This window comes from Gadus chalcogrammus, chromosome 9 (genome assembly GCF_026213295.1).
Source record: "Gadus chalcogrammus isolate NIFS_2021 chromosome 9, NIFS_Gcha_1.0, whole genome shotgun sequence".
NCBI lineage: Eukaryota > Metazoa > Chordata > Actinopteri > Gadiformes > Gadidae > Gadus > Gadus chalcogrammus.
The window spans coordinates 13,182,137-13,196,464 of NC_079420.1; the positions used below are offsets into that span (position 1 = coordinate 13,182,137).

At 43.8% G+C, this 14,328-nt stretch overlaps 2 protein-coding genes across 8 annotated transcripts; one reads left to right on the forward strand and one right to left on the reverse strand.

Moving 5' to 3' along the window:
- Nucleotides 1–41: 41 nt before the first annotated feature.
- LOC130389689 (patatin-like phospholipase domain-containing protein 2) lies at nt 42–14,255 on the reverse strand. 7 transcript variants are annotated; one of them, XM_056599591.1, is made up of 10 exons: nt 14,147–14,255; nt 13,863–13,944; nt 5,480–5,712; nt 5,312–5,377; nt 5,005–5,211; nt 4,634–4,694; nt 4,257–4,439; nt 3,370–3,511; nt 2,313–2,420; nt 42–426 (listed from the first exon to the last, which is right to left on the reverse strand). In XM_056599591.1, the coding sequence occupies exons 1-10, from the start codon at nt 14,213–14,215 to the stop codon at nt 81–83; spliced, it is 1,497 nt and encodes a 498-aa protein (XP_056455566.1). In that variant the 5' UTR covers nt 14,216–14,255; the 3' UTR covers nt 42–80. The 7 variants fall into 7 exon arrangements, with proteins under 7 accessions (XP_056455566.1, XP_056455569.1, XP_056455567.1 ...); XM_056599594.1 differs by having other exon boundaries at nt 13,863–14,174; XM_056599592.1 differs by lacking the exon at nt 14,147–14,255 and having other exon boundaries at nt 5,089–5,211; nt 13,863–14,140.
- LOC130389717 (uncharacterized) lies at nt 8,511–14,033 on the forward strand. Its single transcript, XM_056599647.1, has 7 exons — nt 8,511–8,704; nt 10,612–10,736; nt 10,824–10,890; nt 10,997–11,141; nt 12,219–12,364; nt 12,750–12,860; nt 13,273–14,033. The coding sequence occupies exons 1-7, from the start codon at nt 8,552–8,554 to the stop codon at nt 13,450–13,452; spliced, it is 927 nt and encodes a 308-aa protein (XP_056455622.1). The 5' UTR covers nt 8,511–8,551; the 3' UTR covers nt 13,453–14,033.
- Nucleotides 14,256–14,328: the final 73 nt, after the last annotated feature.

Sequence of the window (14,328 nt, forward strand, 5' to 3'; positions counted from 1 at the left end):
GGGATTTAAATAATAATTAGACAAAATGGACCACAGGACCATTTGGACCAGCATAAGAACTTTATTTATTCACACATTACTTATTCATTCATATCCTCTGGTCCCATGTCCGGGGGCCCACCCCCCATGTCTGACTGCCTGGGGGCCGACCCCTTCTCAGACCCCATCTGTCGGAACCAGCCCACGGCACGGCCCAGGCCTGAGCCCCACCCAGCCCCCTGGTGGTCTGCCGGGCCGAGGGGGGGTGTCGGCGGGGGCGTCAGGGAGAGCTGGTGGAGCTCTGCCGAGATGTCCCAGCTGAGGGTGTTGTTATTGGCGGGAATGGGAGTGGCCTCCGGGGTCAAAGGGCAAACAAACTCTTCCCCACTCTGGTTGAGGGCGATCAGTTCAGAGGGCCAGCTGGTGTCCCTGGGTGGAGGCGTGTCCCTGGAGGAAGGAGAGGGCAGACCTCTGAGAGGGAGACTGGATCTTACTGGGGGGGGGTATAGAAGACTGCTGGCCATCGACTCATTGGGTAGTAGGGCTATAGCGGCGCTGTTGGTTGGCTGGTAAAGGGCACTACAATGGTGACAAGTTCAACCCAATCAGATAAAGGCCAATGTTCCTTGATGCCATCTGCCCCTGGCAGCCGGCATCAACCCGTCTCTTAAGGGATTCCTCCCCAAGTAAGCACAACCAATTTGGGAGCTTGCCATTTGACACATCGTCAAATGTTGAAGCGATACGTTTATCTCTTAGATTAGGGAGACTTTTAATAGCATGTTATGTAGTTAATCATTCACAATCTAGGATACACAGATCATTTTTATCAGGTCAACAGTCAGAATTTGATGTTGTCGGGAAAGGATAGATCTTAACCATCAACGTCCTTATTTAGAGTGCACAGCTGTAAATCAGCTGCAGCTATTCATTTTGTATCTGTTAAGAATCTATTGACCACTTGTTTAACTGTTTCATTTTTATGAACGACAATCTACATGATCCTATTCCTTATGTTGATGGAGTTGAATTTTTTTAACTGACGAGTAAGAAAATACTGTTTACTATCAAGATTAATTGCATGTCCAAAGAGGTTCCTCCTTGTAGAGGTATCTCGGGTGACGAAGGTGGACGTTGACACATTCTATTCCAGTGACCAGTAAAATTAGCCACTGGAATGTGTAAGCACTGCAGCATGGCGTCCTCCAGGCTTCTTATAATCTATCTTGGTATCAAGTCATGTATACGGCCATTATGCTTGTTAGGCATTGATTTCATAATCCAATGTAAATACTGCCACGTACACACAGAGAAATTGTTATAAAGTCCAAGCTCCCCTTTATAAAGTCTGCATCTTTCTATTACACACTATGGAAAGCATGTGAGAATTAAGTTTAATCAAGTAAAATATAGACATTGAATAGATGTTTCAATTGATCAAATTAAATATAATAAATGTCTAAACTGAATGAATAAATGTTTACATTTATTGATTGTGTAAAATGTTTTGGATGTTTTGGATAAATGATGTTGGACATAAACCAAAGCAGTGGATGGTTTATGCTCCTGAACCACCGGGTCGGGCACTACCCAGGAGCAAACATGCTCGCTGGGTTGATACTGAACATGCTGCAGAAGCCACTACCGAGAGCATGTGCAAGTGCAAAGACAGTCGACTGTGCTGGTCATGGTTAGTATGTATGGTATGTATGGTGTGTGGTCTACTGATCGGCTGCTCTTGTCTATGTCCAACCCTGCTGGTGTTTGATTGACAGGCTGCATTTACATATCGAGAATCGTCAATGTGATAAAAAGGTTTATAGAATAGCAACAATTGATAAATGGATAAATATTTAGTGAAATATTTTACAAGACAAAAATATGAATTAATCATTTATTCCATAAATTTAAACATTATTCAATTCCATTTAACCAATTTATCATTTTTTAAAGATTCGATATTTGATTTATCTTATTTTCTCCAGGGTACAAATGGCGTTACATCGCGGCATCACCTAGCCGGGGAATCAGACGAATCTGAGAGCTAATATTTAATTTGCTCTGGTATATTCCCCCTCCACTCCACAGATTTCCAGTATACTGGCCTGCGTCGGGCAAATCACAACCGTTTATCAAATATTGGGCAGTTATGGTTTATTGTGCTTATTGGTGCTTGTAATGAATATGGAGCTGACCTGTTCCGGATTAATGCACTTTGGTTAAATGGTGGCGATGTCAGGCTAGGCAACAGCCAAACCGACAAGAGAAAAAAAATGATGCAAAATGATGCAACTGCTTTGCAACAGGTATAAGGTCAAAGGGTAAAGACCTACGTGAGGGGGTCACCCTGCTCCCCGCTCTCCGCTGGGCTGTGGCGACGCCCTGCCGTTCCATACAGCCAGCCCGGTCCCCGGGGCAGCTCTGGGATCCAGTCCGCTACTCTGCAACACACTTTCATTGATGCAGCAGTGCATTCGTTTACGCTCACCATGAATCTGGGAACCCTAAGGCGTTCATTTTGCTTTAACGCTAATTAAAAAGGGGACATATTATACCACCAGGTGTGAGTGTGATTAGCCTTACCAGCCGTCTCGAAAATCTGCCCCGTATGACATCACTAGCGGGCGTGTCCAACTAGATCTGTCCTGGATAGATCAGTCTACCAGCCTGCCCAGTGGACTGAAGTAAACATTGCTCATCCATCCAGCACAGATCTAGGTGGACACGCCCACTAGTGATGTCATACAGGGCAGATTTTGGAAACGGCTTCTAAGGCTCATCACACTCACACCTGGTGGTATAATATATCTCCTTTAATGCTCCTCATTTCCGGATTTTGTTCCTACTGACGTTGATTTTTGAGATTTGTGACGGCTGTGCGATTATTGCTCGGGTTCTGCCTTGTGGGGAGATGGCCAACAGGTTTGGAAGTGATTCTCTTAACGGTGGCAGGTGAAGAGGTATGTAATAAAGTTTAAACTGCTGATCCGTTAGATATGGATTGCCTCATTCTGTTATTATCCCCTCCTCGGCCAGAGCCTTGTCTTTGACCCTCACTGTGAGTTGATGTCACCTTCTCCCTGCCCTCGCCCCCCTCCCTTCCAGAGACCTGTCCCTTCCCCTGCACTGCTATTGAGGAGCCCTTCGCCCTGCCAAAGCCCCGTCTCTGACCCCCACCTTGTTTTAGTGATTTCCTACATGGTGCTTGGCTGTGTCATTGCCGTTCGTCTTCCCATACGAGAGCGAGCGTGTGCTGGGGAGACAAACTCAAAATTCAATTTCCTTGAGGGAGTCATCCTAAAAGGATCAATAAAGCCAAGTCTAAGTCTAAATCCAAGTCAAACCGACAAGGCGTCATGAACCAGCAGTGTTTACTAGGAAAGGGCCTACCTGTTGACCAGCATGAGGGCCGAGTCCATAGGCAGAGCGTAGGGGATGCGAAGGTAGGAGGCTATGTTGCCATGCACCCGCTCCCTCACCTGGGACAACATGCTGCCACGGGCATGCTTCTCCCTACACCCCTCACACAGCGCTGGGACACACACAAGGTTCAAGGTTAAGGGATTACAATCGGTAGCATTGTACATTCCCCATCTTGTTTTTAAACCCACAATCTCGTTTAGGTTGAAAAGATTCTGTGCAAAGCAATAACAGAACAAATAATGAATACTAAAGCATATCTATTCATTGCCAAATAGAGCGATGGCTTTGGCATGGCATTTCATTGTGCAATAGCAATGATGTTTCCCAACAAATTTGGCAGCAAAATTATAAACGTTGCTTACCATCAGATTTCTACTCTGGGTTACATGAAGATGGTGTCTATTCAGGGCAACATTTGGATGTTTGACTGAATATAAGATGAACTTTACCACTGCAAATTTAAAAAATAATTCTGATTTGAATACATTTTGTGGCATGTAGTCTTTCTCATTGTGTTTTCTCTTCAGACATTGTAGGACAAATAATAACTATCCAAAACTGCTCTGCAAAATAAAAACTAACAACCTGCTGCTGTATTTCTCACAGCCATACTTGTTTTAAATCAATTGTCCTCTCCTGAAGAAATTATCCTCTTGTAAAGATTCCTGAGACTCTGTAGGGTACAAAATATACCAAATACTTAACACTAAAAAGATCCATGTACATTTTGGAGGATATGTTGTGGGTCAGGAGGATCAACTCATAGTGCTTCTGAATCAACTGCTGTGGAGCTCCTTTCATTTCCACAGGCCTGGAACAAAACAAACGGTATTCGCAGACCCCCCCCATCTTACCCCGCTTGATGTCCAGAGGCAGGTTCTCTATGAGCTGCGGCCTCAGCCACGAGTGGCCCTCCTTACGGGAGCTCAGCTCTGGCCCCTCACTGGGACCGGTCTCCGGGGTGGAGGGGTTCCCCAGATCACAACACGGTGTGCTGACTGCCAGACCAGCCAGAGGAGCCTCGCTGGGGACCAGGCCTGCAATGGGGAATGATGTTTGGTCATGAGCATCAAAAGGAACGCTGCAGGACTGGCAACAATGGGTTCTACCATCTCGGCTGCCATCAGTTTTCTACCAAACACAAAAAACACACCAAAAGTTAACCCTTACTCAATCACACCTAAACCTGACTCAAGCTAATTGAGCAATTCAAGGTCAACTTGAGAGCTACCGTTGTCTTGAAGGAAGCGCAGGGCGTCCAAGTATCCATTGTCACAGATCTCAGCCATGCCCTGCAAAACAAAAGACACATTGATCCCGGTTCTCTACCTCAGGTGGGTGGCATTGGGGGGACTCCTTGACCATACTTTTAATGGGACATCAGATCACAGGAACAGCGGCTTCAGAAGCACTGTGAGGCGTGGATCCTCCTGACACACCACATATCCTCCAAAATGTACATATGTCTTTTTAGTGCCAAGTATTTGATATATTCTGGACCATCAGATCACATGTTCCAAACCCTCTGATAGGGAAGGGAACGGTAGGAGAGGGTGTGTGTGTGTGTGTGTGTGTGTGGGGGGGGGGGGGGGGGGATCTGACCTCCGGATCGGGGGGGAAGAAGCTGCTGGCGACCCGGTAGCAGTTCTGTGAGTTGACGTGGATGCTGACGTTGTTGAAGCGCACCTCGTGGAGCCTGAAGGCCGAGCGGGGGCACACATCGCTCTCGCCGGCGAAGGCGGAGAAGGTGACGGTGTTCCTCCGGTGACAGTTGGGCAGGTTGTCGCTGACGGCTCCGTCCACGTAGCGCTGAGGATCACAACCCAGGGATCAACACACCAGGAGAAAGACACGTATGCAGGAGCCAATGAGCATTTAACACGACTGCTATCAATTCCTGTCTTCTCACCACTCCCCGATACGTGGGTGGGATGAGCCCGCAGTAGAAGGGGATGAAACAACTGCATAACACCGCCTGAGAAGCAAAATGAAAAGACGCATTAATATTGTTCATTAGGAGGATATAGTCCACGTGTAACTATAAACCAAGTGAGATGGCATCTTCTGGTGGGTGTACCTGGATGAGTTCTTCTCTGGTGTCGAACTCTGAGGCGATGACGTTCTTCCCGTCAGACACGCGGGTCAGAGACACACACAGCCTCCCCGAGGCACGCAGGTGGGCGTCGGCGGGCAGGCTCGCCATCAGGGAGTCACGCACCAGCTGCTGCATGTTGAACGCCGGGTGCAAGGGGCCCAGTTTATGTTTCCTGGCATCCCGGGTCATGGACATCAGGTCCACACAGCTCATCTCTGTGGAGCCCAACACATAAGATGACGGACACATAAGGGACCCTCATCACATGCCTGGAAGAGATCCGGAGCTGGTTGAGCAGGAACTTCCTGAAACTCAATGGAAACAAGACCGAGGCCCTGCTCATCGGATCCAAATCCACCCTCACTAAATCACAACACACCCCAGCTCCACTCATAATTATCGATGGATTCCCACTCTCCTCCAAAGTCAAGAGCCTCGGCGTCATCCTGGACAACACCCTCTCATTCGCACCCCATATTCACAACATCACCCGGACTGCATTCTTCCACCTCCGCAACATCGCCAGACTCCGCCCATCACTGACCCAATCCAGCACTGAAATCCTAGTTCACTCATTTGTCACATCACGCATAGACTACTGCAACGCCCTCCTAACCGGACTCCCCACCAAACTCATCAACAGACTGCAGATCATTCAGAACTCAGCCGCCCGGATCATCACCCGCACCAAATCATCTGACCACATCACCCCTGTCCTCATTCAACTTCACTGGCTCCCAGTACACTACCGTATCCAATACAAAACCCTACTCCTCACCTACAAAGCTCTCCACAACCTAGCCCCCAGTTATCTCTGCGACCTCCTCCAAGAATACACTCCCTCCCGCTCAACCTCTGCTGGACTACTATGTATCCCCACATCACGACTCACTACATTGGGTGCCCGGTCATTCAGCTGTTCAGCACCCAGGCTCTGGAACTCCCTCCCCCCCCACACATAAAACAGTCAGACACCATTACAACCTTCAAGTCACAACTCAAAACTCACCTGTTCAAACTCGCACACAACGTCTAACTGATCACTGTTTTGATTGTTTTTTTGTTTTGTCTTGTTTTTGTTTTATTTATTTCTTATTGCTTATGTTTATTTATTTATTTTTTCCACAATGTCTTGTTTTTTTTAAAAATGTATGATGACTATGCTCTGTACGGTGACCTTGGGTGTCTTGAAAGGCGCCTCTAAATTAAATGTATTATTATTATTATTATTATTATTATTATTATTATTATTATTATAAGGGAACTTGAGGGAGGCAGTTAAGTTTGTGGCAGACATGCAACTGAATATCATGAGCTTTTTTTAAATAATATGAAATCATGGCGCTGTAGGCTTACGTCACTATTTTACACTTCGATTAAAAAGTAAAACTCAAATATTATTGAATTAAATGAATGCAGACGATATTTTGGTGCAAAGGACATAGGACAAGGCTAAATTAGGTCAAGCCATCTGTCCATTTGTGGCGCATTTCATCGCTCATTCACAAAAACAGTAGCCTACTTGCTTTGAAAAGTAACTCTTGTAGCAAGAGGTTGTATATTGCTTTTTCGTGACTTTGCTGTAGCAAAAGTGGCACACCTTATTCTTCCTGATCCTACGACTAACCCAAAAGAGCTTGTAAGTCTGCCTATTCCGGTAGACCCCCATGGGACCTATGAGATCGTAAATATGAATGGTTTTCAACAGAGAGAAAGTAATTATTTTCTGGCTCCATTCTATATAGTCCCTGGATTACACATATTTGTGGATTTAAATGATAATTTTTCATGCAAAGAAAACTAAACATTTTCATGAAGAAGTTTGATAATGTTAGGTTTTTTCCAAGGGGAGGATAACGAAAGAGGTGAAAACCATTATAAGTTGAGGCATGTGGAGAGTTTCAGTTATGCCGATGGGGAGATTGTCGGTCTTGTCCACGCCAGTCGCAGGGAGCGTGACGTCACATACAAGACCTGTCCTCTGTGGCCTGAAAAGGGGGGTCATGGTCAACTGGAGCTTGGTGCACCTCTCTGGACCGAGTCCAGCTGATCAGGTTTTACACTGGCCCATCAATCCACTAACGGCTATGGTTAGGTTTAGGGGTCCGGTTGATGGTTAGGTTAAGGGGTAAGGGTTATGGTTAGGTTAAGGGGTAAGGGTTATGGTTAGGTTAAGGGGTAAGGGTTATGGTTAGGTTAAGGGGTAAGGGTTATGGTTAGGTTAAGGGGTAATGGTTATGGTTAGGTTTAGGGGTCCGGTTGATGGTTAGGTTAAGGGGTAAGGGTTATGGTTAGGTTAAGGGGTAAGGGTTATGGTTAGGTTAAGGGGTAAGGGTTATGGTTAGGTTAAGGGGTAAGGGTTATGGTTAGGTTTAGGGGTCCGGTTGATGGTTAGGTTAAGGGGTAAGGGTTATGGTTAGGTTAAGGGGTAATGGTTATGGTTAGGTTTAGGGTAAAGGGTAAGGGTTATGGTTAGGTTAAGGGGTAAGGGTTATGGTTAGATTTAGGGGTCAGGGTAATGGTTAGGTTTAGGTTTAGGGGTAAGGGTTATGGTTAGGTTAAGGGGTAATGGTTATGGTTAGGTTTAGGTTAAGGGGTAAGGTTAGGTTAAGGGGTAAGGGTTATGGTTAGGTTAAGGGATCAGGGTTATGGTTAGATTTAAGGGGTTAGGGTAGGGTTATTTGTAGGTTTAGGGGTCAGGGGAGGGTTATGGTTAGATTTAGGGGTCAGAGGAGGGTTATTTGTAGGTTTAGTGGTCAGGGTAGGGTTATTGGTAGGTTTAGTGGTTAGCGTTATGGGTTAAGGTTAGGGTTATGGTTAGGTAGAACGGAACCGTGGCTTCATAGATGCTACTCGAACATGCGCTAACAAGTTTGAGTTGGGGCGGGGCTGGACCTCAGCCGGGGGTGCAGCTGGACCTAGAGGCGGAGCTGGACTAGGCAAGCTCCACCCATTGGCTCTGCAGCCCTTCAGATAAAAAGGACTCAGGAGGTAGATCTGCAGTTGGATCCTAACCCTCGGTCGAATAGCTTGCAGAAACTCGACAAATCCAAAATGAACATACCAGTTATCGATTTTAGTCTGTACAACCTGGGAGAAAATAGTGTTTTAGACGAGCACCTTGTCGACTTGGGCAGGCGATTAAAATCCTCATTTACAGAAATTGGTTTTGTTTATCTGAAGAACACTGGGATTACACCAGAAGAGGTAAGCGCAAGCCTCGGAAAATATTTTGCTGAGCATCACAAACTTTGTCACGGATATTTCATACAAATTGAGGGAACTATTGAAAAGAAAGCAAAAATATGCAACATTATCACAACATACATTAGAAATAAGCTCAAAACATGTAAAAAGGGGCTATTATTTATAATCTTAAAGTGATTTTTAACTTCATAAACAGAGTGTATTAGCCTGTTCGTCTGGCGGAAACAGAGTTCTCTATGACACGAAAAGGATTTGCTCAATAGAGTATTCTGTATCTATGTTATGGTGGTTTTTGCAAAAATATAGATTCTTTTTTTTATTATTTGTGCGGCTGTGAAAAAATAAATTAAAGAAAGGAGTGTATGTGATCACATTATAATCGTTCTATTCTTCGACCTGTAATTTATATATTGCTGCATTTACTTAGTAGTTGATCCCTAAATATCAGCAGGAAAAGTGCATCACAGCTCGAAATTAAAAGCTGTTTATTTGGAATATCATTGATAAAGTGTGTGATACTAAGCAAATTAAGAGTGTTAAAAATCGCCAGATGTCTAGCTTTTACATCAAGACTAATCTGGAAGCAATCTGTTCTCCTTTCAAGGAGCCTTTTCTGTTTTGCAAAAGAAAAAAGATAGAAACCAAAATAAATAAGTACTGTGTTTTACCATTTGACCCAGAATCATGGGTCATTTGACACAACCTAGAGTGTAATGAACTCTACTGCTGGGTTAAATGTGACATGCATTGGGTTATTTCAGAATGCTGGGTTGTGAAATGTGGAGTGAAATAAATCTATTGCGGGATTAATATTGACCATACACTGAGTAATTTACTGTCTCCTTTCCTTGCTACTTATCATTGTTGTGTAATTATAATAATTTCCCATAATCACACGATTAAAAAAAAAGGCCAATGTTAATAAATGAATGAAATTATTTTATCGAACCGTTTTTTTTACAGCTCAAAGTCATACTATGCATGTTTTTTAATTCATTCCAAAAACAATTTAAATGTACCGCTCAAACAAATGCCTGACAAAACCATCAAGCTCCATGAATACATTTGAACCTCCCTGAGGCCAATACCGGGGCCTGATAGAAACGCTGGTTCATACACTGTATAGGACAGCTTCTTAAAGCTTAAGAAGCTGTCCTATACAGCTTTAAGAAGCTGCATAGGATAGCTTCTTAAAGCCCAAATCCAGAAGAACGCGTGAGGAGGGGATGCCCTCTCCTGGGACCGGTTTACCCAAGCACAAAGGTTAACATTTAGATGACACTGAGGAAAGGTAGAGTGGCTAGACAATACAAGAAACAGGAAACAAAGCTTTAGATGACTAAAAGGAAACAACATATGGATTTTTCCATCACATGGGTCAAGGGTCAAAGGCTCTTATTGATAAGGCACGGCTATGTCCCCCTTTATGACAACCTGAGGAGGTGATCTCGATAGCTTACCACCATCTGGTTAACCAATACTATTGTGTTGTATTGGGGAGCAGAGTTGTTCTCAGCCTCCTGAGCCCTGTGTGCCACAGTATAAGAAGTCCTCGGTTTGGACAATGCATTGGACTTCTCCTTGAGAGCCGCTGGGCCACTCCCATCTGAGGCCTCGGGGGATTGCATGTTAGGCCTCGGATTATTTTATTTTTATTGCGTAAATAAATTAAATGGTTATCACTATCAGCTATCGCTACAGCTATTGTTAGAGTTAACGTTACCTAACTAACATGGTCAAGAAAAAAAATCTTGCTAGTTAATACATGTCATAGAATAAATACCACAACCCCCCATGATCCCAGATTGTATTTCTAAAGTGAAGTCAGCATATACGAATTAGGAAACTACTTCAACGGGCGGTCGGCTGGGCGGCCTCACTAAATGCATGGCTTTTTGTGTTTTAAGGTTGAACAAGTTATGGACATCTCCAAGACGTTTTTTCTCCAACCAGTGGAGTTGAAGTTTCCTTTCCGCAGCGAGACTTTTTCTAATTGTCGTTACCATGGCTGGATCTCTTCAGAGACTGAAAGGTGGGGGGATACTTACTACAACTCAAGCCTACTGGACTGTGATTCTTTCAATTGTATTACGAATGTTCTAACATACAATTATGACAGCTTGAATCCAGATCGTCCGGGAGATTTAAAAGAAGCATTCAACGTGGAGACTTTCTGTAATGATATAGTAAGCACCTAACATCTACAAAGTCACAGGAAGGCCTCAAACAATACATTGGTGACAATATCCAGAAGTCCCTACTAATGGTGTGGACTCTCCTCTACCCGCCTAGCATTGGCCCTCGCCTGCGTTCGAGGACAGACAGCTCTCTTTCTACCAGCGGTGTCGGGAGCTGTCTCTGCGTGTGCTGAGGGTGATGGCCATCAGTCTGGGTCTGGAGCCAGAGGTTTTCCTCCATGCTCACCGCCACATAGGAGGTGAGATGTCAAAATAATAATTAAAGTATTCCAATGCGAGCGTGTGAGGTTTAGACTGGAGTAGCGAGGTTACAAATGAACGGGGCATCTGTTACTTGTTCTTGCCACAAATAGTGACTTTTATGGCACAGACAAAAGCGACAAATATTTCCGCTTCAGACCTGATTGAGATCTCTGCAATAATTACTTCTTCATCGGTCTCGTCTTTAAACCTCAGCCAGCAGATAAAGCCGGTGCTTGAATTGGAATCAAACAGGTGCTAGTACTTTCAAACAGCCTCATGCAGCGCTGTTTTTGGGTGCTGCTCATCCATGTTTTGGTCATTGTTTAGTTTATGTGGTGACAGAGTTGTGTTGGAACTCCCACAGTGTTTCTCATGCGAGATGTGGAAAAACAAGTTTTCATTAGCCTAGGATACGGTGTATTTACGTTTATTAGATTCGTTTTTTTAGATTACTACAACTACTCTCAACAAATCATGCATTCGGATGTACAAACCCCATACTACTACTTTATTCCAGACGGCATTCTTCTGGACAAAATTCAGAGACTGAAAGTTATTTTGGAATCTCTATTCTTACAATCATTGATAATGCTTCCATCTCTGATCAGCATAGCATATCTCATATCTCATATCATTGAAAATGCTTTCTCAGTTGGCTCCTTGTCCCAGAAGACCATCTCTGCTCAGCGTAGCATATCTACCAACACACACACACTTTCCTTCACATGAATGTCAAGATTAACGTTATCAAAATCAGCTTGACTTCTGAGGACCACTTTGTTTTGGCATCCAAAGACATTTCTGTAGCTAGCTCAGGTAAGCCCATAATACTGCTGAGCTTCAGAGCGGGCTTTATAAACTAAATATTAACTGCTTCAGATAAGATACTAATGCACATTGGCAGCCCTAAGCTTCCGTAGCTCATGGCTTCTGTAGAAGTCTGCTCAAAAACAGAGGCACATTCATTTATCCAGAAAATGAAAAAATAACTACAGCGTGTTCCTAGCTTTCCCAAACAAAAATGGTGTACGATGGGTGGGATGGATGAGCAGTCTGGGTTTGTACTGTCGCAGGTGAGAAGAACAGGAGCACCCTGCGCTCTCTATATTACCCACCAGTCAACAGTGAGCTGGTGAAGGAGGGCCAGCTACGCTGTGGGGAACACTCAGACTACGGCAGCATCACCCTGGTCTTCCAAGGCCAAGCTGGAGGCCTGCAGGTACACCATCCATCACCTCACCACCCGAATGGGGTAATGCCCATCTAACAGTTTTGTCAAATAGCCAAGGGCAGAATCGCTATTGTTAACAAGAGGAAAACTGAAAGAAACAAGCAACAATTTTACACAAACATACACCTACACACAACCCTGCACTGGGCCAGCTGATTAACAAGGTTTGTATCATTTGTGTTACGAAGCAAACACATGATTGACGTAAAATAATTTGGAGGGCTCAAAGTCACAGACATTCATCATCAATTCAACACTGTCAGAAAAAGATATGAAAAGTTGTAATTACAAAAATAGAATTTCATATCTAGATTTGTATGTGTTTTTTTTGGAGGGTAAAATTTGTTTTCAGCCTTGATCCGTTTTCCTACAGGTTCTGAGTCCTTCAGGTGAGTACATCCCAGCACCCTGCATACCAGGAACGGTCCTGATCAATATCGCTGATTTGATGCAGCGTTGGACCAGCGACCACTTCATCTCGGCTGTGAGTTTGTCTTTAACATTTAAAATTCAGTTTTGTTTGAATTCCCAATTTTCATTTTGCTGGTTGGCGAGCAGCTGCACGCCACCTATATAAAACCACGGCATCTATATGGCAAATTTAGATTACTTTTCTTTCAAGGAACCATTAGACTATTAAAGTTTACAAAATAAGTTTACACTTTCACAAGAGACAGTGTCACGCTATACAAGATTAATCTGGAAGATGTCTGCTATATCTGTCATAAGAAAAAAGAAGAGAGTATGTATTGCCAAACAAATCCACACAAGCCCCATTTCTTTCAATTAGACCTACTTTCGACCTCAAGCATGTAAGTATTGACTGACATGTGTGTTTCATTGATAAATATTCCTTTTCAAGCCATTTTAAAACCTTTTGATAACTCGTCTTTCAGATCCACCGGGTTCTGCTTCCCCCTGCCGGTGACTACAATACTCGTCAATCTCTGGCTTTCTTTGTAGCGCCAGACGACGACTACCTCATCACCTGCTGCGACGGCTCGACCAAGTACCCCGCTGTTACGGCAGGGGACTATTTAAACTATCGCATAAATGATCTTCTTGGGAAGAAGTGAACATTTTCCATTGTTGCCAATTTATACACGTTTGTTGCATCACTGTCACATTTAATTTAATTCAAACAGTTAATGAAACAAAGTTTGATTTATATTTGTATTCTTATTGTTTGCGTAATCGTTAGTTTATTGCATGAAACCCCGTGTAAATAATGCCACTATAATGTTAAAACATTTGCCTTCGAAATTGAACATGTTTGTCTTTCTCTTAACTGATGGGGGCGGTGTTGCGAACTAAATATATTGAAAGGGAAAGCTTCCTAACCTCATTAAACTGTAAAGAATAATACTTTAATAAACTGCAATGAGAATGAATTATAGCTTGTATACATCGCCTATGGAGTGCCAGAATGTATTCACGTTAAAATGTCGTCACTGGACTTATCCGGCAAGGAAAGAAAACCACTCACCTAGGGGGGTTCCGATGGTAAGAATCATTGCCATCAAAGCACCTGCAGACGCCCCGTAGATTTTGGACGCACCTTCAAAAAACTGAGGAAATCGTTCGACAATACAACTGGCGGCCCCAACATAATAAATCCCCATGAACCCACACCCGGCAAAGGAGATGGACCACTCTTTGTTCAAGTCAAACATAATTCACCAATTTAAAATAGGCTACTAGGCTACTTGTTAACTCAATCCTTCCATTCGTGATTTGAGAAAATGTATAAAGCCTAATTATTTATGTTACCTTATCCACTGTTTGATAGTTTGGACCTTCCACGTGTGTAAATTGATTTTGTTGTTGATAAGTAGACATTTTCCTATAGGTCAATACAAATCACGTGGTTTAGTGGAGCTCACAGGTGTCTAATTGGACCTGATAAAATCACATAATAAAAGCTCTCTCTCTCTCTCTCTCTCTCTCTCTCT

What these genes read in the sequence shown, in the direction of transcription:
- LOC130389717 (XM_056599647.1), top strand. Translation starts at nt 8,552, where the DNA reads ATGAACATACCAGTTATCGATTTTAGTCTGTACAACCTGGGAGAAAAT. An exon ending in ATCTCTTCAGAGACTGAAAG is followed by an intron (nt 10,737 to 10,823) that starts GTGGGGGGATAC and finishes CAATTATGACAG; the next exon opens with CTTGAATCCAGATCGTCCGG. An exon ending in AGACTTTCTGTAATGATATA is followed by an intron (nt 10,891 to 10,996) that starts GTAAGCACCTAA and finishes CTACCCGCCTAG; the next exon opens with CATTGGCCCTCGCCTGCGTT.
- LOC130389689 (XM_056599594.1), bottom strand. Translation starts at nt 14,049, where the DNA reads ATGTTTGACTTGAACAAAGAGTGGTCCATCTCCTTTGCCGGGTGTGGG. An exon ending in CCAGAGAAGAACTCATCCAG is followed by an intron (nt 5,378 to 5,479) that starts GTACACCCACCA and finishes TTTGCTTCTCAG; the next exon opens with GCGGTGTTATGCAGTTGTTT. An exon ending in CACCCACGTATCGGGGAGTG is followed by an intron (nt 5,212 to 5,311) that starts GTGAGAAGACAG and finishes TGTGATCCTCAG; the next exon opens with CGCTACGTGGACGGAGCCGT.